General features: G+C 36.3%; 1 protein-coding gene across 10 annotated transcripts in view; it reads left to right on the top strand.

Moving 5' to 3' along the window:
* Positions 1 to 26,253, top strand: part of LOC106880188 (sodium-dependent multivitamin transporter) — a 153,281-nt gene that overhangs the window by 62,265 nt on the left and 64,763 nt on the right. For 5 of the 10 annotated variants that reach the window (XR_016242629.1, XR_016242627.1, XM_089355285.1 and 2 more), the window contains exon 2: positions 11,793 to 12,840. Coding sequence is in view for 7 of the 10 variants with exons in the window: in XM_089355285.1 (XP_089211411.1) it covers positions 12,484 to 12,840 (357 nt within the window). In the remaining 3 variants the exon portion in view is untranslated. Of the gene's footprint in view, positions 1 to 4,542; positions 4,676 to 11,792; positions 12,841 to 26,253 lie in introns of all 10 variants that reach the window. The other 5 variants (XR_016242628.1, XM_089355283.1, XM_089355286.1 and 2 more) reach the window with 2 other exon arrangements.

Below are 26,253 nucleotides of genomic sequence, written 5' to 3'. Positions count from 1 at the left end.
CAAGCCCACGGCAACATAATATCTCCTCCACTATTTAAGTATTACGTGTCAAAAGTGAAACAAAAACACTCATGTCAAATACTTTCACTTTAAAAATGAAACTATTCCACTAACTGAAACAATCACATTTCGATACTGTAATGACAGATACTTTCAGAGAGAGAGAGATGTATATGTATACATATAGATGTATATGTACACGTTATTCCTCTAACTGAAACAATCACATTTCGATACTGTAATGGCAGATACTTTCAGAGAAAGAGAGAGAGAGAGATGTATATGTATATATATAGATGTATATGTACACGTATATGTATAGATATATATGCATACATGTATATGTATACATATGTGTAGATGTATATATATATATAGATGTACATGTAATATGTACACATATATACATATATATACATACATACAGATATCTATACATATATACACCCATCACACACATACACATGGACACAAACACACACATTAGTCATTTGTTTTCTTAACCAAAAGTACTGAATGGATCTTTATGAAATTTGGAAATTACATTCTATGCATAACGGCCATAACTCCCATGAAAATTCATATATTTTTGATGTTGATGAAATTTTAACCCGAACATAACAGATGAGCATTATTTGTAATTCAACGGTACAACAGTGTAAGACTACCCTTTCAGATATACTTACATTGTGATTTCTGCAATGTGGTGCATAAATTGTCAAGTAAATGAGACGCATCTTTGCCTCTACTGATTCACTTGCAAAGTGTTGAGTAAAATTATTTCGTTGCAGACCTCCTTTGAGTCTTTTTATTATCACTGCGACACACATAGTCCCCAGTTGGTAACATTGATTTCAAGGCCTTCCCAGATGAGAGACTGGTTATTCTAAGACATTTATCGATTGTAAATTTTGTCTGCAATTTGGAAATTATATTCTATGCATAACGGCCATAACTCCCATGAAAATTCATATATTTTTGATGTTGATGAAATTTTAACCCGAACATAATAGATGAGCACTGTCTGTAGCTGGTCTTCTCTTGGAAGAGCCCCGCTTCTCACATGGACAACTGTATGTTGGCTGCTCAAGGGTGGGCAGCAAAAAAAACCTATTTGCATATGCTCCACAAGGGAAAACAAAGAACATTGTTTACAACGAGGTGTTATAATCACAACAGCAAGAAAATATGTACATGATCACCTTCTTTTACGAAACTTCATTGACTTTCATATATTTATATTGATATACATATATATACGTGTGTTTGGGTGCGTGTGTGTGTGTGTATATATATATCTCTATATATAAAGATGAGAATGTGTGTCTGTCTGTCTGTCTGTGTGAATCCCTAAAACTCGAGAGCTACACAACTCTCTTTTACAAACCCAGTGAAAATACATATATTTCATATGTCAAAGAAATTCAAGCAATACATATAACACCAAAGTTAAAAACATTCCCAACAATTCCACAATCCCCAACCTCCAGAGCTATTGAAGAAACTGTTATCATCAACTGACCAAGATTCCTAACATTTGCAAAACAAAATTAGACAATACGACGCTGTACTACAGATGACATCATTTGGAACCACAAGAGATTTAACTGAGGCAGCATTCATCCAAACTTTCAAGATCCAACCTCAGATTTATCATTGCATTGTCTCTCTACTACCTCTGTCAACTGAATCACCAAAATTGGCCTTTCATTATTTATAATCTGTACCTGTTTGTTTGGTTACGAAATAAGATACACAAAAACGTGTTTCTGAATTACGTGTATTTACTTTATATACATATGAGTTGAAAACTTTCTTCTAGCATTCCACTTAATATCTGTGTTCCATGCTGGCATGGATTGGAGAGTTATTAATGTAGAAATATGGTATCGTAGCTACTAACAGTTGAGGGTTGCGTAGTCTAGACGGCGTTTTTAGATTTCAGTATTCTCTTTAACCTGGGCAACGCCGGGTGTTTCTGCTAGTATATATATATATATATAAACACACACACACACACACATGAACATATAAATAAATAAAAACTAATACAAATGAACACGTATTAACAGAGAATATAGGTGATACAGACACTCCCCATACACACATGCACTTACAAAAGACACAGACACATTGAAGGACACGCATGTGTAGACACATACAATAGGAATACAAAATACAAAATGGCTGATAGTTAGCAAGGTGAGACACACATAAGAAAGAAGGAAACAAAGGACCACTGATGAGGTCACAGAAGTGTGACGAAAGAACTCTGGCCGAAATAAAATTAAGATTAAGATTAATGTAATATAAAGCTGAAAAAAAAAAATTAACACCAAATATACAGTGCGTGTGTTTTTATTGGCTAAACTGGCAATATGACCATCCCCAAGTACAACAATATATATATATATATATAAATATATATATATATATATATATATATATATATGTATATATGTATATATATATATATATATATATATATATATGTATATATGTATATATATATATATATGTATATATATATATATATGTATATATGTATATATATATATATATGTATATATGTATATATATATATATATGTATATATATATGTATATATATATATATGTATATATATATGTATATATATATGTATATATATATATATATATATATATGTATATATATATATATATATATATATGTATATATATATATGTATATATGTATATGTATATATATATATGTATATATATATATGTATATATATATATGTATATATATATATATGTATATATATGGGAGAATATACAAAAAATAACAACAGACGAGGACAGGTGGTGTAAATAACAAAAGTATATATTAGTATGACGCTCGGGAATACGGAAAGTCTTTGACGTTTCGAGCTACGCTCTTCAACAGAAAGAATACGGAGACAAGGAGAAAAACACGGAGAAAAAAAATTGAATAGTGTTCAGTCAACGGTCAATCATGTATATATATATATGTATATATATATATGTATATATATATGTATATATATATATATATGTATATATATATATATGTATATATATATATATATATATATGTATATATATATATGTATATATATATGTATATATATATATATATGTATATATATATATATGTATATATATATATGTATATATATATATATGTATATATATATATATGTATATATATATATATGTATATATATATATATGTATATATATATATATGTATATATATGTATATATATATATGTATATATATATATGTACATATATATGTATATGTATATATATATATATATATGTATGTATATATATATATGTACATATATATGTATATATATATATATATATGTATATATATATATATATATATATATATATATATATATATATATATATATATATATATATATATATATACACCGGTCATTTTTCAATTTCCATCTACCAAATCCACTCACAAAGCTCTGATCAGCCGAAGGCTATAGTAGAAAACACTTGCCCGAGGTGCCACACAGTGAGACTGAACCTGGAACCATGTGGTTGGGAAGCAAGTTTCTTACCACACAGCCACACCTATGCCTATGTGTATGCTAGATATGCATGTCTATGTGAGAAATTATGTGTGTGTGTGTGTGTGTGTGCGTGCATATGTGTGGGCGGATGGAATGAGGAAAGCTTTGGTGGTTAGATGTGTAGGAGTGAGAGAGACAAGAGAGTTTATAAATGATAGGAAAGCTTGGAGAATGTTTGTGGATGGATGAGTGAATTTGATGTTGCTCAAAGGGGTATGGAACCAGCATGAATTGGCAGGGGTAAACCAGCATATGCTGTCGGGCCCCACTGCTGATATTGGGGGTTGCATTCTATGCCGTGACCCGAGCATAGGATGGGGCTCGCTTCTTTGAGCTTGGAAATGAATGGAATGTCTGGTGTGTGTCTTGTTGTGGGTACTCCCTCCTAAAAAAAAAAAGCAAAAATGGGGAATAGGCTTGGGTATATGTATGTATGTGTATGTGTGTGTGTGTGTGTGAGAGAGAGAGAGAGAGAGATGTATGTATATGTGTGAAAGATGTTAATGTTTATGTGAGAATCTACGTGTGTGTGTATGCATGTGTGTGTGTGTGTGCATGCGAATTATTGGAAATAGAAAGAAAAGGGTGTGAAAATAAGATGAAGAGAAGGCTTGAGAAAGGCAGTTTAAGAGAGGGTGTGCCTACATGACAACTACAATATGTCATACGACTGGGAAACTGACTGAATGGAAAGAGCAGACATTTTCTGGAGCCATGATATATTGTAGTTTTATTTGAATTTCATATTGCCAAAGAAAGAAAATGCTGCTACTGCTGCTGCAGCTGTTGTTGTTTCTTTTGATATTCTAATAAATGGTGTTGTTGTTGTTGTTGTTGTTTTTGTAGTTATTTTGTGTTGTTGTTACTGTTTTCGTAACTTGATGTACTCATGTTTCTACAGCAGCTCTCGGTATAGTAATTTTCTGTTGTAATCGTTGTTGTTGTTGTTGTCATTGCAGTTGCAGCTGCTGCTACTGTTTATCCCTGTGTGAACCCTGCTCCAGAAGACCTACAATCGAAAGCACTCCAGTTATGAGCTCTCTGTATAATTTCTACTCAAACATTGTGTATCTTATTACTACATGACTCAATGTAATTTTAGTTACCATTTATTTTAAGATGGAAATTTGACTGCTATTTCTCTAGTGCAGGGGTTTTCAAACGTTTTGACTTGCGGACCCCTTTATATTTCAGGCTTTACCTTAGGGACCCCCTTATAAACACTTATGAAATTTATACATAAATATTTGCTTAAAATAACATATATTTTTTACATTTATTTATTTAACAGTATTTAACAAATAGGTTTATTGTCAATTAAAAGATTTCGATTAAAAAACATGTATAAAATCAAATTGCCCATAAAAAGTATTTGCTGTCCATGGACCCCTTGTCTTCTCCTTGAGGACCCCCTGTGGTCTGCGGATCACAGTTTGAAAACCCCTGCTCTAGTAGATGAAATGACCATGTAGAAGGTCCATTGTTTGTTTGGGTTGTTGCTGTCGTTGTTACTGCCACCGTCATTTAGTCCCAAAGAAACCCTGAATGACTATTCTGATTTTTCTTATATCATTGATTACCTTGTTCAATGGCACTTTAGTATACTGTCTACCTGGCCATTTACACCTTTATGTGCAACCTAACCCTAACTCTAACCCAAGTTATCTCACAAAGTAGACGGTTGATACAGCCATAGACTGCTCACTAAAGTAGCACTCATTGTTCAATGGGGCCCTCTTTACTCTTTTACTTGTTTCAGTCATTTGACTGCGGCCATGCTGGAGCACCGCCTTTAGTCAAGCAAATCGACACCAGGACTTATTCTTTGTAAACCTAGTACTTATTCTATCGGACCTTTTTGCCGAACCGCTAACTTACAGGGACGTAAACACACCAGCATCGGTTGTCAAGCAATATTGGGGGGACAAATAGACACACACACACACACACACACACACACACACACACATATATATATATATATATATATATATATATATATATATATATATATATATATATGTATACATATACATATATACGACAGGCTTCTTTCAGTTTCCGTCTACCAAATCCACTCACAAGGTTTTGGTCGGCCCGAGGCTATAGTAGAAGACACTTGCCCAAGGTGCCATGCAGTGAAACTGAACCCAGAAACATATGATTGGTAAGCAAGCTACTTACCATACAGCCACTCTTGGCCTGCTATTTTTTTATAACTGCAGGGTGTGATTTAAAAGAATTTAACTACTATTCCTTGTAGATTGAGCCACTACATTTGAGTAGTTCACAATCCATGTGCTGTGAACAGTATTTAGCTACTCCACTTGCAGTATCTAGGCATACTGCAAGAGATACCTGGATGTGCGGCAGATGTTTAAAAATACTATTTCAGGCTTTATAAAATCTCTATTTAATGTTTGAGTATCTCAAAAACTGTTATTCATACATAATATTGTTTGTTGCATAACAAAATATGATTCATAAAACAAGGAAGGTAATAGTTTTCTGCATTTTTATTCTGGAAATATTTGTTCAGCTCTAAAACTAGTTTTAGTTATCCATGTGAAAATTAACTTATGATTTTGTTTTTTCTTTGATCTCTGTTTTGTCATAAATTCAAAAAAGGTTTAGAAGCTCTGAAGTCAAACTACCTTCTGTTGTTAACTCAGGTGTGTACAGAGACACCATAAATAGAAAGTGCATACCAGTTATGGGCTACCTTTATCAAGAAGTAGGCCACACAAGATAGCAGATCATTAGGTGGGCCATACTACTAACAAAGACTTAAGGTAATTTTTTGTTAGACATACAATTCAGGAAGTCCCACTGGCTACAGTTTGCTTATGACTGGTGTATATCTTTACCAGTTATAAATTCATTATATTTAATATGTAGTGTTAAATGAGCTTATAGTTTTCATAGTGGATCAGTTTGTTAATACATCAATGGCTTATCTTCTGCATTTGTTATCAGTTCTGGAAAGTGTTCTGAGTTCTGAATTTTGGAGGAGCTTCAGTTTGTCAGAAAATTGTAGATCATTGGTTCTAAACTGGGGTCTCCATAACACAATATCCACAATAGTATTTTAACAGCCCCTGAAAAAAATTTTGCTTCAGGTGTATGTGTTGGTATGTATTGCAAGAAAGAGCTAGGTTTCTTTCTCTGACGTTTTACATAGTTCAACCTACACAAATTAATGTGTGAAAAGCAAAATAGGTATTTTGAAAGAAGTTTCTATGAAACAGGTTTTTTTAAACATCAAATGGGTTTGGGATCCACCAGAATAAAATAGTAGCCAAAGGGGTCCATTGATAGAAAATGATTGAAAACCTCTGTTGTAGATATTCAATTTGTTTTTATAAATTTATATGAATGGAGAATGTTTGCTTGTGTAGACATCTAGAAGAAATCAAGGACTTATTTTTTTGCAAGGAGTTGCTTATCATTTTGTTTAAGTCAGAAATCCATCAGTCTTTAAAGAGTGTCTTTGTGGTAGAAGAGATGTGTGCTTGTAAATTCATTCATTCATTCATCTGTTTTACTTCCTTATTTATTATACTGGCATAGGTTGGAAGGCTACTTGTTTGAGGTGATATTTTATGGTTGGATGCATTTCCTGTCACCAACCCTTTCTTGTTCTACAAGTAAAGGATTTTTCTTTTTGTATTCTGTTACTTTGGGAGTGCACAGCTTCATGATATGATATTCACAGGAAAATCAAAGGCAACAAAACTGTGTTTTTACGCAGATGATTTCATGCAAAGAAGCAGAAATAATAACTTCACACATGTGTGCACACCCACACATTTACACTCGTATACATACACACACATCTACATATACATATACACATATGTATTATATATTATTTTAGGCCTTTGTATATCCAACATTGGCTTAGTTGCATGAGACTTCAAAATCACTGTCAATATTCTTGTTTAAGAATAATGAATATGTACTCTACAGAAGTACAGAGGAACCCATCAGATTAATGCAAAACTGGTTTTATTATAACTAAACATAAAAACAAACTTTAATGTATATATATGTATGTATGTATTTATGTATATTTGTATGTATGTATGTATGAATGTATGTATGTGTGTACGTCATAATAATAATAATAATAATAATATTAAATGCCCTGATGCAGTACCAGGCAGTGGCTCTCATGGCTTCTGATCTTAACTGATTGGAAGTGTTATCTTGTACATTGTTTTTGTCTTGGTATAAAAAGATGGGCTACAGCAAATATTCTGCTCAGTACCACAGATTTGCTTGTCAGTTGTTTGACCTTAACCAGTTGAGCATGTCGTTTAGTGGCTGACGATATGTGCATCTTAAATCATGAGCAGAAGTACTGGGGGAGCATCTTAGCCATGTGTTGAGAGGAATTATTTTGGGGTTTGAATAATTCACCACTGGAAACATGGGTGTTTTGCTCAACAGCCTGAAACAACTCTTATTCAGAGACCTTTTGAGCGAAATGGGCTACTCGACCTGAAGAAAATTCTAACTGGGCCCCACCTGCAAGGTCATGCATTGTTTATCTTGATATGAGATGCATGTCATGCACATATGGTTGTGATGTATGTCGTGCACATATGGTTGTGATGCATGTGCCTTGGTGTACCCTTATCAGATGGGTAGTCATGATGGGTATACTGGGCTTCGTATATTTTACCCCATATGACTTTGATGGCATGCACTGCTCTCTCACTCAATAATAATAATAATAACAATAATAATAATAATAATAATAATAATAATAGTTGATAGATAGACAAACAGATAGATTGATAGATATATAGATATAAATATATAACTATAAAAATGTGTGTGTGTGTTAAATTCCTTTATAATGAAATTCATGGAGTATGAAAAAAATTCTGTTATGGCAAGATCAGCCAAAAGATATCAAGTGTTTCCTCATTATTATTCCACATTTCTCTAAAATGTGGAATGAAATGAAATGAATTTCAACAAAAATATTTGTGAACACAACCGAGATACATACAACTGATATAACTGTATCATAAAATACATGAAAAATTATAGATCTGTATCTCAAATATCTTCAGCTGTTTTTTCCACATTCATATTGTTTCATATTTATAACCTCTTGAATAATAAAAAAAAAGGTTTTAAAATCTTAAATTTGATTATTTTCTTTGTTGTGTAGTTTATGGTATGCATGCCTGTGTGTGTGAGTGTGTATGTATATATATGTATATATGTGTGTGTGTCTGTGTATGTATGATATACATGTAATATATACATAAGAGCGTAGGCTCAAAATGTTAAAGACATTTTCAATTCCCGAGCATTATACTAATACATCTGTTTGTTTTCTACACCACCTGTCTTCATCTTTTGTTTTTTTTGTGAATTCTCCCTGTATATATATATATATATATGATGAGATGCTGTTTGGTTTTGTGCCAGGTAGAAGCATCACTGATGCTATATTTCTGGTAAGGCAACTGCATGAGAAATACCAAGATAAACCTCTGTACTTGGTTTTTGTTGACTTGGAGAAAGCTTTTGACAGAGCCCCGCAATCCCTTATCTGATGATCAATGTGGAAACTGGGGACAGACGAGTGGTTGGTGAGAGCCATACAAGCCTTGTACAGGGATGTTACCTGTAAGGTGAGTGTGCGCAATAAGTATAGCGAAGAATTCAGGGTACACGTAGGGGTTCACCAAGGATCAATGCACAGCCCCCTCTGGTTCATCATTGTCCTCCAGGCAATAACAGAGGAATTCAAGACAGGCTGCCCCTGGGAGCTCCTCTATGTTGATGACCTTGCTCTTATAGCTGAATCACTATCTGAACTAGAGAAGAAATTCCAGGTATGGAAGCAAGGTCTAGAATCAAAGGGTCTTAGAATTAACCAAGCAAGAATCAAAGTCATAGTAGTAAGTAGAAACTCAATAAGATGCACCCAGTGTAAGCTTTGGACACATAAAAGGTGCAGCAACATCAGAGGAAGGTTAATAGGGAAACTAACTTTTGTATGTGGAAGGTGCACAGGTACAATAAACACTGAAAATGTGCAGAAAATAGGCTCCATCAACTGCTAGTAAGGGGGCAAGCTAGAAGTAGTAAATAGCTTTCATTATCTAGGTGATCAAGTTAGCAGGGGGGGGGGATGCTCTAAGAGCATAACTGTGAGAATAAGATTAGGCTGGGCAAAGTTCAGGGCCTCTCTCACAGAGTGAAAGGCAGATTGTATGATGCCTGTGTGCGAACAGCTATGCTGCATGGCAGTGAAACATGGGCTGTGACAGTCAAGGACATGCATAAGCTTGAAAGAAATGAAGGCAGTATGCTTTGTTGGATGTGCAATGTCAGTGTGCATGTTCAACAGAGTGTAATAAAACACAAGGCTGGAGGATATCAGGCTTTAATTGTAGAATGCAACATTTGTTTCTGAAGCACACACAAACTTTTAAAGTTGTTGAGTTTATATTCATATAGCATTATACAAGATTATTCTTTATAATCACTGTATAGCTGAATATATTTCAGCAACAGTTGTGTGGGAGCACTTTATCAGGTACAATACAATTGATATCTGTTGGGTTTTTCTGAATTCTCTGGGCATATTATTTACATTACTTTCCACCAATCAAATTATCAAATTCTGGGTGATACAAGTATAAACACTTAAATAATAATGCAAATAATCCAAGATAGTCTTTGTGATATTCTTCCTGTAATTCTATTATTTTGGCATTCCTGCTACAAAATTCAAATGGCTACATGTTTGGGTCTGCAGCTGCAAGAGATATTAATGTAACCCATAATTTCTTTGTGGATGACCTCAAGATTCATGCCAAAAATATTAACAATGCTAAAAATCAGCTGGAATTAATAAGATTTTCTGCTGAACGAAATGGAATTTGGTCAAAAGAAATGTACTTTGATTGTTGAAAGTGCAAATTTAGTCCCAATGACCCAAAACTTGTGCATCAATGATCTCACTCTCTCTTATCCCATACAAAAAATGCTATAAGTACCTGGGCAAAGATGAAAACATTTATGAAAGTACTGTGAATAAAGATATAGTGACCTGAGGATATTATGCCAGACTTAGAAAAATATGGCAGCTGGAACTCTTCTATTACAACAAAACAATATCCCACAATGCATTTGCAGTGCCAGTACTGATTCCAACATTTGGGATACTTGACTAGTCTATAGACGAAATCCACTGTATAGACATTAAAACCCACAAGATCCTGACATCAGCTGGAAATCTCCACAGAATTAAGTGAGTGGAGGCACATGGCTTAGTGGTTAGGGTGTTGAACTCATGATCGTAAGATTGTGGTTTCAATTCCTGGACCAAGCAACATGTGCTCTTGAGTGAAACACTTCATTTCACATTGCTCCAGTCCACTCAGCTGGCAAACATGAGTAATCCTGCAACAGGCTGGCATCCCATCCAGGTGGGGAATTTATATGCCATGGAAACCTAAAAACTGGGGCTTATGGCATGACTCAGGAAGGTAACCTTACCTTTTTTCTTTTACAGAAATAGTGATGCGAACAGGCTCTAAGAAGAGACAAAGTAGGTTGAGGCTTGAGATCAGTGCAGATAGCCTTCGAATATTGAATAGTCTCTCTCAGACAGCACTTGCTAAACAACAGCAGCAAAAATAAACACATCCTTCATGAAAACAGAGAGCTCCTCAGGGAGCACTCCTTTTCTGATGACCTCTCATACAACCTCAAAACAGGCAGACTAACATAGCTCAAAGAAGACTTGAATGTGAAACACTCAGCATGCATAGGAATGTTTCCTGAAGGGCTGACTTCCCTCAAGTTTAAAATGTGACATTTCTTTTATCAACCTTCCAAGGATGGAGCTTTGTATGTTTGTTAGAAACCAGCTCCTTCTGAAGAAGAAGTCAATTAAAAACAGAAGAGAACATACACACACACACACACACACACACACACACACACACACACACACATACATACATCAATTCATTCATTCAATCATTTATTTATTTACACATGCACACATACAATCACAATGTCTTCATCTTCAGACTAGTTTAGAACTTTGGTGTGATTAATAATCTAAATCTGAGAATATTTTAGCAATAATTCATGTCAGAAATATGAATATGTAATATATTAACAAAAATATTAATTGACTTCTTTTTTTTTTTTTTCAATTCTTTTTCAGAATCAAAGAAGAAAACTTTAAAGAAACCGGCATCAAAAACATCTAAAACATGCTTGATCTATTTTCCAAGACATTCATGACTTCTTATTTCCTGTCCAAACTTCAGAACATAAAAGCCACTGTCAGTTAAAAAAAAACAAACTGATACACACATACGTACATATACACACATATATAAATACACACACACATGCTCACACACATGTATATGAATATATACATGTGTGTGCGTATCTCTTTTAAATTGAGAAATTTAACATAGTTTTCTATGATAAACTCTGAGTTATAGAAAGATTTTCTCAACTTCAAATACTTATATGCATTACCCCTGCAACTTAGAATTGATTACTTTTCTTGGTATTGTAATACACACACACACACTATATATATATATACCTTAGATGCAAAAAAGTGTATAATATAGCCTATTGGAATGAAAACTTGTTTCTGCTGTGAACCATAAAACAATACTAACCACTTCACCAAAGTGACATCACAACTTCATCCGTCCAAATTAAAAGCCTTAACCTAACAAGATTCCTACATATGTATGTGTAAGACAGAGAGGGAGAGAGAGACAGACACTAAAAGCACAGATTTGTAACAGAAACAGATCAGCCCCTTTGGTGTAAACCAAACCTTATATTCTATCAATCCGATTTAGAATTAAAAATTGTCAAACTATTTCAAAATGAATGAGTCTGCCAACACAACGACTTCTGAAACAAAAGAATTAAGTACACTTGACTTTGTTCTCTTATTTGTTGTTGTTCTACTGCCAGTGGTTTGTAACTTGGCCTATACCATATATAGGTTTATCACCAAAAAAAATACTGGTCGCAGAGTTGCTGTTAACACCATACCAGTGGCATTATCTCTTACAGCAAGTTACCTTTCAGCCAACACAATAATGGGAGTACCAGCTATTATGATAGACCAAGGACTCACATACTGGTTCCTGATTTTAGCCTTTCCACTCTCCATGGCTATTGTGGCACATTTGATTCTTCCAGTGACTTATAATGCAGATCTACCTGATATTTATATGGTAAGCGATCAAAAACTTTTCTTTGATCTTCATTTGCAACATACCCCAGTATGATGTTTTCTTGAATGTATTGCAACTCTCAAGTTTTGTGCCCAAAAAATTATTATAATATATTTATCCTCATATTTTTCTCACAAGATTTTTAAAGTGCTACACTCTTCTCCATTTTAAACCTGGTGTTTTATATAAAATTTCTTATATCATTCATGAGTAAACACAGTAATATAATTTTACTTCCTATACATTTATATGTGTGTGTGTATGTGTGTGTATGTGGATGTTGAATCTCACAGAGGTGATAACAAGTGATCGAGACCTATGGCAATCTGCTGTGCTTGAGAAGACACATCAAGTGAAGGGAAATCAAAGTCATGCTCAATACCGATGTCATGTAAAAGGCACCCACTATACTCTTGGAGTAGTTTGGCATTAGGAAGGGCGTCCAGCTATAGAAACCAAGCCAAACCAGACTGGAAGCATGAATTTCGTAAGCAAAAATTCCAGAACATGTGGTACTTTTACAAATCTTTTCAAATATATATTTTTTTTTTTTTTTTTCTGCAATCTGGGATTATTATATATATTACTAAACTCGGCTTGCGAAGACCTGTTGGGGCAAGTGAAATCCAAATTGTGATGGCACGAGCACCTACCGAGCGTGATCATTGCCAGAGCAGCTGTCTGGCTTCCATGCCAGTGGCACGTAAATAGCACCATTTGAGCATGATCGTTACCAGCGTTGCCTCACTGGCACGTGAAAAAACATTCGAGCGAGGTTGTTGCCAGTGCCACTGGACTGGCTCCTGTGCAGGTGGCACGTAAAAAACACCATTTTGAGCATGGCCGTTGCCAGTACTGCCTGACTGGCTTTCGTGCCGGTGGCATGTAATAGCACCCACTACACTCTCAGAGTGGCTGGCGTTAGGAAGGGCATCCAGCTGTAGAAACTCTGCCAGATCAGATTGGAGCCTGGTGTAGCTATCTGGTTTCACCAGTCCTCAGTCAAATCATCCAACCCATGCTAGCATGGAAAGCGGATGTTAAACGATGATGATGATGATTATATCCAGTGATTTTAAGAGGTAGGAAAAAGATATTTTGTTTTAATATACTTTTACTTCATTTCACACATAACTGCAAAAACTCTAACATGTTTTTTTTTCAGATGATTTTATTGTTCGTTATCTCGTTACCACTAACTTCTATAACCTCTGCATTTTCACTTATTCATTTCAAACTTCTTTGAATTTTCAATCTAATGTAATCCACACTCTCTCGAAAACGTATTTCTGCAAAATGTTATCTAAAATTATGGGTAAAGAAATAAATAACAAAAAGTATTTGAAAATGGGGGATAGGGGTGAAATTTCCGAGGGTTTCACCCCACCCCACCACATTTTCCGGACCCAAAAATGGGTTTTGTATCATATTAGGAGGTCACCAGAATTCATTCAATAAAAAGAAAAATATTTCCAATGATTCCGGGATGGGGTGGGGGTCCGGTTTCCCCACCTACCCCTTTTCCCAAACAAAAATATAGAGTTTGCAGCATATTAGAAGATCAGGGTACTTGATTCCAAGCTAAAAATCTGCGGTTTTTTTTTTTTTTCCTTAGTGAAAATCATACGGATGAAAAGATCAATGAGGGGAGGGATTTCCGAGGCTTCCACCTCTCCTCACGCCATTTTCCGGACCTAAAAAAGGGTTTAGTAGCATATTAGGAGGTCACCGGAATTCATTCAATAGAGAAAACAAAAGAAATTTCCAATGATTCCAGGATGGGGGGGGGGGGGCGGTTTTCCACCCAACCTTTTTTTCCAAACAAAAATAAGGAGTTTACAGCATATTGGGAGGTCCGGTTTCCCACACACACACCCCACACCCTTTTTCCTGAACAAAAATAAGAGCTTTGCAGCATATTAGGAAGTCAGGGTACTTGATTCCATGCCAAAAATTCGAGTTTTTTTTTTTTAAATCATGCAGGTGTGTGTGTGTGTGTGTAGATATTTGTGTGTTTGTGTCTGTGTTTGTCCCTCCCCACCACCATCGCTTGGCAATTGATGTTGGCGTGTTTACGTCCCCGTAACTTAGCTGTTCAGCAAAGAGATCGATAGAATAAGTAGTAGGCTTACAAAGAATAAGTCTTGGGGTCGATTTGTTTGAGTAAAACCCCTGGCCACAGTCAAATGACTGAAACAAATAAAAGAATAAAGAATATATATATATATATACGTACATGTATATACATATCATCATACTCATTATAAACATCAAGTCAGGAGATTTGAGAATTGAATATTTTTTCTCACAGACACCTCAAAAGTAAATAGACACCCCTCATTATATCATTTTACATGTACATACATTGCTTTGTACTTTGAATTTGCTAATGTATGATGCACAAGGCATGTCTATTAAATACTAGATTAAGTATTCAGATGCACCAAATATTATTTAGCTTCTACGAATAAATTTTTCAGTAATGATGGTGTCAATGAACTTTTGATGTGTGTGTATTTTATTTGTATATATATATATATATATATATATATGTATATAAAGATATATCTACGTATGAATGTATTATGTATGTTTGTATGTAAATGTAATTTATGTATTAAATTGCATTTAAATGACCAGTATTTAGAACTACGTGCATATTCCTATATATCGGAACAGAAACCATAAAGAAAATTCACATTATAGTCCATGCATCATTCAAATGGAATCCACTGTTTGGTATGTCACAGAGTACACATACAGAAGAATACAAGGCAGGAAAGTTCATTTGTAAATTATTTAAAGTTCGTTTATAAACTATCTAAATATCTTATAAACAGGCTCTCCTGTTTTATTTTGTTATATATATCAGTCTAGCTATATATACATATATATGTGTGTATGCATGTATGTATGTATTTATGTATGTATGTATGCATTCAAGCACTTGCATGCATATACATGCACACATATGCATGTGTATATATGCGCAAGCATGAGTGCTTTAATTTTCCATGTTTGAATACATCATTTCATTGTGCGAGGATGCGTGTGTGCATTATGCACAATGTGCCCAAATGCATTCATCTATACATTTGCTCATGCATACATGCACATGTTTTCTAACATTCCTACACATATTTTTGCACATGCATATTTGTACATGCACATAGGCATGTGTCTGCATTTGCATAAATGCATAACTTTGCATTAATTGCTGAATATGTGCATATCCATGAATGCACTGTGCACTTGCACACGTATATAATGAGCTAGTTTATGGTGTGTATATGTGTGTATGTGTGTGTGGAGATGCATGGCTTTGTGGTTAGGTGCACTCATGATCGTAAGATTGTGCTTTCAATTACTGGACTGAGTGAGGGGTTGTGTTCTTGATGAAAATATTTAATGTCACATTCCTCCAGGCCAATCAGCTGGCAAAAATTAGTAATCTTACCACAAACCAATGTCCCATCTGGGCGCAAGGTATGGGAGGGGGCATAGAAGACACAGAATCTGGGTAACCAACCTCACCAACTTATGGCTTGAAAGGACCTTTGATTCATTTTGGTATATATACAAGTGTATAGTAAGGATGCATGCAGTTGTAGTTGCATACATGCAAGTCCTGAATTTATACATATGTATGCATACATGTACTCACGCATACGTATGTGCATTCATGCACTTGCACAAATGTGTATATGTGTTTGTGCACTAATTGCACATACATGTGCTTTATTGCATTCATATGCTTGCAAAAAATACCTTTCATTAGTATATAATTGTGTATATGTATGCGAATGCATATGTACACATGTATGTTTGTGCACTAACTGTGCATACATGTCGTTGCTTGTAATTATATGCTTGCAAATATATATAATTCATGAGTGTATAATCATGCACATAATGTGTGAATGCATAAGTAAGCTTTTGTTTGTGCACTGACTGCATATACCTATAGTTAATTGCATTCATATGCATGCAAAAATAGAATAATTCATTAGTGTATAATTGTGCATATATTGTGTGAATGCACATGTATGCATTTGTGTTTGTTCACTAAATATGCATGCATGTGGTTGATTGCATTCATCATCATCATCATTCAATGTTTTAAATCCAGGTTTTGTCCCCATTAACTGGAGTGGCTGGATCTTCCTCAATGCCATAGCAACTGAGGTAGGTTAGTACACTCCGTCCCAACTTTTGGGCGGGCTGGCTGGTGCCCATTCTCCTTTGCTATCATGAGGTGGTTTTGGAGCTGGATTTTCTACAGGGAGCATGCCCTTGCTTACCCCCAACCTTAGTTTCTAGACATGAGTGGTCCTGAGACTAAGACCTGTACCATGATTTTAAAGAAATTTGGTGGAAAACTAGCTCAGGAAGGCAGGGACGCTACTCCCTGAGACCCATTTTGGAGCCCCCCCCCCCTCACCTATTCATATATTTGCAAAAATATATAATTCATTCATGTATAATTTTGCATGCATGCTTGCATGTGCATGTATGCATGTGTATGTAAATGAATGCATATGTAATCCATGTGTGGTTTATGTATGTGTTGTGTATGCATGTGCGATGTATGCATGTGTGATGTATGCATGTGTGCATGCATTTGTGTATACATGTATGCATGTTTGTGTTTACATGTGTGTTTGCATGTGTGTGCATGTGTATTTGCATGTGTGTGTGTGATTTTGCATGTTTGTGTGTGCATGTGTGTTTGCATGTGTGTGTGTTTGCATGAGTGTGTATGAGTTTGCATGTATGTGTTTGCATGTGTGTGTTTGCATACATGTGTGTTTGTGTGTGTGTTTATATGTGTAATCATAAACTATGTAAATGTGTCCCACTGGCATTTCATCTCATCAAGCCTAACGTTATGTCGCCCCACAGTAATGTCAGACACTGCTATTTCCTTTACCTTCTGTATCACAGTCCCGCCAGGGTAGACTTGCCTACAGACTTTCTCAGGAAACCATGAAGTGAATAGGAGTCTTGTATTGTATGTAGTTAACAGACAACATTACAACATCCCACCACCACCACCACCACCATCTTCTTTTCCCACCAGATATTTAGCCTTGTCCCAATTATAGACAGAAAAGGAAAAAAAAATATCAATATTAATAGAACTGAAATTCCTTGTAATTCTAGTATTAATGCTCTTTTGTTTGTTTATTTGTTTGTTTGTTTTAATAGAGGTCTGCTATCTCAATTAATTATCTTGTTAGTGAACTAATTAAGATCTTTATTGATCAAGTGATCAAAAGTATTCTGTCTCCAGGGTTATTGTTGCAATTATTGTGTGTGTGTGTGTGTGTGTGTGTGTGTGTGTGCGTGTGTGTGTTGTTGTTGTTGTTTAGTGTTAGGTTAACTCTAATTGAACAGAACTATGATAAAAAGCCTTCTAGCTGTGACCATCCTGCCTTACATTCAAATATAATGTGTTTAGAATTATATTATTTAATGTGCGTCCCTGGGGGCAGCAAACTGGCAGAACTGTTAGCACACAGGACAAAATGCTTAATGGCTTTTCATTAATCTTTGTGTTCTAAGTTCAAATTCCACCAAGGTTGACTTTGCTTTTCATCCTTTTGGGTGTTGCAGGAGTGGCTGTGTGGTAAGTAGCTTGCTTACCAACCACATGGTTCCGGGTTCAGTCCCACTGCATGGCACCTTGGACAAGTGTCTCTTCTACTATAGCCTCAGGCCGACCAAAGCCTTGTGAGTGGATTTGGTAGACGGAAACTGAAAGAAGCCCGTCGTATATATGCATGTATATGTGTGTGTGTTTGTGTGTCTGTATTTGTCCCCCTAGCATTGCTTGACAACCGATGCTGGTGTGTTTATGTCCCCGTCACTTAGCGGTTCGGCAAAAGAGACCGATAGAATAAGTACTAGGCTTACAAAGAATAAGTCCCAGGGTTGATTAGCTCGACTAAAGGCGGTGCTCCAGCATGGCCGCAGTCAAATGACTGAAACAAATAAAAGAGTAAAAGAGTACCAGTTGAACACTGGGGCTGATGTAAACAACTATTCCCCTCTCCCAAAATTCTAGGCCTTGTGCCTAAAATAGAAAGAATCATTCAATGTATCCTCCACTTTTTCGTTAGAATATAGTTGGTGTGTGGTATAAAGAAGACTTAACTGCTATTTCTAATGGATCAAGTAACCACAAAGGATTCATAGATATCTATATACTGTAGAAGATGTTGTAGTTTTTAACTGTTTGTAATCTATTTTTTTCTTTATCATAATCAGGAGGGAAGGTAGTACCCATGACTCTTTGTAGAGTTTCAATGATTGGTGCTAAGGTGGGAGGGAAAGTTGGAGGAAGATATCTTCAAACCAGTGACTTGGCTCAGATACTTACAAGAGAGTGAACTCTACTAAAATTACTCAAAGTACCAGGTAGTGGTGTTAAATAGGGTGACTGATTAAGTCCATTATCCAAGCAGGCCTTGGACAGATTTGAACTCTGAACACAAGAAATTGGGCCAAATGCTGCACTACATCTGGTCCAACAATCTTAGTTCCACCAAACCACCTCTCTAGATTGCTACTTTTTAATCAACTCCATCAAAAGGATGAAAGGTAAAGGTAAAGCTAACTTTGGTAGGGTTTGAACTCGGGAAGAAGAGAATTAGAATATTGCAAGGCTTTCTATTTGAAACTCTAATGACTGTGCCTGAGAAAATTAATGATTCTCTGATATGGTACATCCCACAAAATAAAAGAAAAAAAGAAAAACAAAAAAACCCCAGAAAGCTTAACATACACACAAGTGTGGCTGTGTGAAAGGAAACCACATGGGTTCAGGTTCAGTTTCACTGCATGCCACCTTAGGCAAATGTTTCTACTATAGCCCTAGGCCAACCAAAGCCTTGTGAGTGGATTTGGTAAACAGAAACTGAAAGAAGTCTGTCATATATATATATATATATATATATATATATATACATATATGTACGTGTGTGTGTGTGTGTTTATGCTTGTGTTTCTCTGCCACCACCACCACCACTTAACAGCTGTTGCTTTGTTTTTTGTTTATAACCCTATAACTTAGCAGTTTGGCAATAGAAGCCAAAGGAATAAGTACCAGATTTTAAAAATGAGGCGTGACTGTGTGGTAAGCTTGCTTCCCAATCATATGGTTCTAGGTTTAGTCCCACTGCATGGCACGTTGGCCAAGTGCCTTCTATAGTCTTGAGTCAACCAAAGCCTTGTAAGTAGATTTGGTAGATGGAAACTTAAAGATACCCATCGTATATATATATATATATATATATATATATATATATATATATATAATAATAATATAAATAATATATAAATATATGCATATATCCATACATATATGTACATACCTACATCTATATGTATACATACATGCATATATGGGTGCAGAACATAAAAAAAAACGTTAAACACAATGAGAAACGAAAACAGAAAACAAACTTTTTTCGAACAACGAAAGAAACAAACAGAGAAACGAGACATGCAACATAAAGAGTATAACCCTTCGTCAGTTGTCCCTGTTCTATCTACTCTGTGTTTCGAAGGCAAGGACAATACGCGTCTTCGCTGGAACAGTCCTTCCCGCAAAGCAAATTAAATAAAATTTGAGATTTTTTGCAGTGGGTGAAAGTGTTAACAAAAACAGGACAGTGAGAACAAGACAGTAAAAACAAACAGTGAAGGCTGTTAAACCAAGACGATAGAAATATATATATATATATATATATATATATATATATATATATATATATATATCTTATCTATAAAAGGCAGATTTTCTCTGTGTGTGTATATGTTTAAAATTCATACATTTACACAATTCCAAATTTCTTGGATGAAAGAATCGGAATTAATATTCTAAATACCATAACTTGGGTCACAGCGTCATTTTTTTTCTGTCAAAATAACTCCCAATTACGGATAAAATCCATAAAATTACACAAATTAACATTTTCCCCTCTAATAAAATCTAATTTCCTCTTTTCTACTACCTTTACAAATCCTTTCAACTCCTACTTTCTCATATGAACCTTTATGAACGATCCAACAACAAATACAAAAGAAAGGAAGAAGAAACACTGACAGTAAAAGAAACAGACACAATACCAATCCTACGTAAATACACACATAAACATACACATGCGTATTTTCCAACACAATTTCTCTGTACAAGTCACTTTCACATTGACAGTCAAACATTTCATTCAATCACTTCAAAAATGAAACTATTCCACTGTTTCAGTATCAAAACTGAAACAATCACATTTCGATATTGTAATGACAGATGCTTTCACTTTAATGGTTTCATTTTCATACTGAGACTACTACAGTGAAACTATACTCTCACATATATACAGGCATACATACATATATACCTACATACATACATATATATATATATATCTGCACAAATGTATCCATATACATGTATATATATACATATATATAGAGAGAGAGATGTATATGTATACATGTATACATATAGATGTATATGTATAGATATATATATAGATATATATATAGATATAGATCTATATGCATACATGTATACATATGTGTAGATGTATAGATATAGATGTACATGTAATATGTACACATATATACATGCATACAGATATCTATACATATATACACCCATACACACACATACACATGCACACAAACACACACATTAGTAATTTTTTTTATCCCAAACTACGTCAAAAGTACTGAATGGATCTTTATGAAATTTGGAAATTATATTCTATGCATAACGGCCATAACCCCCATGAAAATTTATATATTTTTGATGTTGATGAAATTTTAACCATACATATTACACACAAATAAAGTAATATTTCTAAACTGTCTTCTTCTTAGAAGTTACAAAGACCCCTTCATGGGGACTTCACACCCACACTTTAGTCATTTTTCCTAAGCAAAGACGAATACAGTTGTACTATTGGAACCTATAGGGTCACCCGAACATAACAGATGAGCATTATTTGTAATTCAACGGTACAACAGTGTAAGACTATCCTTTCAGATATACTTACATTGTGATTTCTGCAATGTGGTGCATAGATTGTCAAGTAAATGAGACACATCTTTGCCTCCACTGATTCACTTGCAAAGTGTTGACTAAAATTATTTCATTACAGACCTCCTTTGAGTCTTTTTATTATCACTGGGTCACACATAGTCCCCAGTTGGTAACATTGATTTCAAGGCCTTCCCAGATGAGTGACTGGTTGTTCTAAGACATTTATTGATTGTAAATTTTTTCTGCCCAGTTACCTATCGATATAGTGGTCATTTGCAAACTCCAGAGGCGACACTTTAATTTTCCTTTACTCCAAACGTCACACGTTGTTATTTCAATTGGGTCGTGCCTGTCACCTGTGTGGTGAGGAATCCTACATTGAGGAGTAGTAACAACTAGGCTAGGGTAGCTGACTGATTATCGTGATCATTCGTCTTTTGGTTTCCTATAGCTTTGCTCTCTTTTACAAACCCAGTGAACATATATTTCCTATTTCAAAGAAATTCAAACAATACATATAAGACCCAAGTTAAAAAGATTCCCAACAATTCAACTTCTCTGGTTGACATTAACACACCCACCCCCAATAGGGGCCTTAACTCCCACATTTTTCAGCTCCATGAGCTCCATTTTCAGGAGCAAAATCCTTTTTGCAGGGTCTATAACACTGGAATTTTGGAATGTCCGCATAAATACCAGTAGTATGGGATACATGTATCATGATTAGAATTTTTTTAGGGTGTGTAAAGAAGGAAAGAACCCTCATATGCAATTTTGATAAAATTTGAATCATAGGGATATAGAAGATGATGCTACACGTTATCGAGGCTACCATTCTTTCTAGATGTGGAAAAAGTGATGACGTCTTTATTCCAAGAATTCCTCTTACTCCATCACGAGCAGACATTCCTTTTACATTCAGAAGACTGCAATTCCCCCTTCGTGTCACTTTTGCCATGTCCATTAACAAATCAGGGTCAAACCCTCTCTGTGGCTGGTCTTCTCTTGGAAGAGCCCTGCTTCTCACATGCACAACTGTATGTTGGCTGCTCAAGAGTGGGAAGCAAAACAAACCTATTTGCATATGCTCCACAAGGAAAAACAAGGAATATTGTTTACAATGAGATGTTCTAATCACAACAGCAAGAAAGTATGTACATGATCACCTTTTTTTACCCAACTTCATTGACTTTCATGTATTTATATTGATATACATCATCATCATCATCATCGTCGTTTAACGTCCGCTTTCCATGCTAGCATGGGTTGGATGATTTGACTGAGGACTGGTGAAACCAGATAGCTACACCAGGCTCCAATCTGATTTGGCAGAGTTTCTACAGCTGGATGCCCTTCCTAACGCCAACCACTCAGAGAGTGTAGTGGGTGCTTTTACGTGTCACCCGCACGAAGGCCAGTCAGGCGGTACTGGCAACGGCCACGCTCAAAATGGTGCAATTTATGTGTCACCCGCACAAAAGCCAGTCCAGGGGCACTGACAACGATCTCGATCGAAAATCCCACGAAGGCCAGCCAGGCGGCACTGGCACCGGCCATGCCCAGAATGGTGCATTTCATGTGTCGCCCGCACATGAGCCAGTACAGGGGCACTGGCAACGATCTCGCTCGAAAAATTTCATGTGTCAGCCGCACATGAGCCAGTCCGGGGGCACTGGCAATGATCTCGCTCAAGAATCCTACGACGGCCCCGCACAAGAGCCAGCCCAGGGGCACTGGCAACGATCTCGCTCGAAAAATTTCATGTGTCACCCGCACAAGAGCCAGTCCAGGAGCACTGGCAACGATCTCGCTCGAAAAATTTTTTTCATGTGTCGCCCGCACATGAGCCAGTCCAGGGGCACTGGCAAAGGTCTCGCTCGAAAAATTTCATGTGTCACCCACACAAGAGCCAGTCCAGGAGCACTGGCAACGATCTCGCTCGAAAAATTTTTTTCATGTGTCGCCCGCACATGAGCCAGTCCAGGGGCACTGGCAATGGTCTCGCTCGAAAAATTTCATGTGTCACCTGCACAAGAGCCAGTCCAGGGGTACTGGCAACGATCTCGATCGAAAATCCCACGGATGCCAGCCAGACGGCACTGGCAACAGCCACGCCCAAAATGGTGCATTTCATGTGTCGCCTGCACATGAGCCAGTCCAGGGGCACTGTCAATGATCTCGCTCGAAAAATTTCATGTGTCACCCGCACATGAGCCAGTCCGGGGGCGCCGGCAACGATCTCACTCGAGAATCTTACGACGGCCCCACACAAGAGCCAGTCCAGGGGCACTGGCAACGATATATATGTGTGTTTGGGTGTGTGTGTGTGTATATATCTATATATATAAAGATGACAATGTGTGTCTGTGTGAATCCCTAAAACTCGAGAACTATACAACCAATTTCATTCCAAATTTACACATGCCTTAATTAGGGTCTATGTAGTGTCTTAGGCCAAAAGAATTTTTACCTTCTTGCATAGTTTGAGCCCACAGCAATATCATATCTCCTCCACTATTTCAGTATTACGTGTCAAAAGTGAAACAATAACGTCACTCTACTGTAATGTCAGATACTTTCACTTAAATACTTTCAATTTCATATTGAAACTATTAAAGTGAAACTATACTTTCACATATATACAGGTATACTATAAGACCCAAGTTAAAAGCATTCCCAACAATTCAACTTCTCTGGTTGACATTAACACACCTACCCCCAATAGGGGCCTTCATTCCCACATTTTAGAGCTCCATAAGCTCCATTTTTCAGGAGCAAAATCCTTTTTATAGGTTCCAGAAGACTGGAATTTTGGAATATGCGCATAAAGATCAATAGTGTGGGATACATGTGTCATGATTAGAATTTTTTTAGGGTGTGTAAAGAGGGAAAGAACCCTCATGTGCAATTTTGATGAAACTCGAATCATATGTATTCCAGTTCCTTAAAGAAAATATAACAGAAAAGTTTCATTCTTCAATTGCATGTAACACGGGCAACGCCAGGTATCTCTGCTAGTGCATATATATATATATATATATATATATATATATAAAATCAAAATAAGCAACAAGTGCCTAAACTTAAGTACCATATTCACCTTGAATTTATATATATGCTCCGTTGGATGTGTAATGTCAATGTGAATACCCGTCAGAGTGTAAGTATCTTGAGAGAAAAGCTGAACATTAGAAGCAGCAGTTGTGGCGTGCAAGAGAGACGATTGCGCTGGTATGGACATGTGGTGAGAATGGAGGAGGATAGCTGCGTGAAAAAGTGCCACACCCTAACAGTTGAGGGAACCCGTGGAAGAGGTAGGCCCAGGAAGACCTGGGCTGAGGTGGTGAGGCAAGACCTTCGTACATTGGGCCTCACCGAGGCGATGACTACTGACCGAGACCTTTGGAAATGTGCTGTGCGTGAGAAGACCCGGCAAGCCAAGTAAGATCGTTGCCAGTGCCCCTGGACTGGTTCTTGTGCGGGTGGCACATGAGATGCACCATTTTGAGCGTGGCCGTTGCCAGTACCGCCTGACTGGCTCCTGTAGGATTTTCGAGCGAGATCGTTGCCAGTGCCCCTGGACTGGCTTGTGCGGGTGGCACATAAAAGACACCATTTCGAGCGTGGCCGTTTTCGTGCGGGTGACACGTAAAAGCACCCACTACACTCTCTGAGTGGTTGGCGTTAGGAAGGGCATCCAGCTGTAGAAACTCTGCCAAATCAGACTGGAGCCTGGTGTTGCCATCCGGTTTCACCAGTCCTCAGTCAAATCGTCCAACCCATGCTAGCATGGAAAGCGGACGTTAAACGATGATGATGATGATATATATATATATATATATATATATGTATGTATATATATATATGTATGTATATATATTTGTGTGTTTGTGTCTGTATTTGTCCCCACCACCATCGCTTGACAACTAATGTTGGTGTGTTTATGTCCCCATAACTTAGTGGTTTGGCAAAAGAGACTGCTATAATAAGTCCTCAGCTTGCAAAGAATAAGCCCCGAGGTCGATTTGTTCGACTAAAACCACTTACGGTGTTGGCCCAACATGGCTGCAGTTAGATGACTCAAACAAATAAAAGAATAAAAGAATATACTGGCGTCAGTTTTTCAGCTAAACTCTTCAAGGCAGTGCCCCAGCATGGCCAGTGACCCAATAACTGTGGTAAGTACTTTGCTTCCCAATCACATAGTTATGGGTTAACTCCTATTGCATGGCACTTTGGGCAAGTGCCTTCTACTATTGCCTTGGGTCAAACAAGATCTAGTTAGTGGATTTAGAAAATAAAAACTGAAAGAAGCCCTTTGTATGTGTGTGTGTGTGCATGTCTGTGTCTGACCCTCACCCCTG

This window comes from Octopus bimaculoides, chromosome 7 (genome assembly GCF_046866305.1).
Source record: "Octopus bimaculoides isolate indiv1 chromosome 7, ASM4686630v1, whole genome shotgun sequence".
Classification (NCBI taxonomy): domain Eukaryota; kingdom Metazoa; phylum Mollusca; class Cephalopoda; order Octopoda; family Octopodidae; genus Octopus; species Octopus bimaculoides.
Note: the sequence above shows the minus strand (reverse complement) of the source record. Positions and strands in the feature narration are given on the sequence as shown.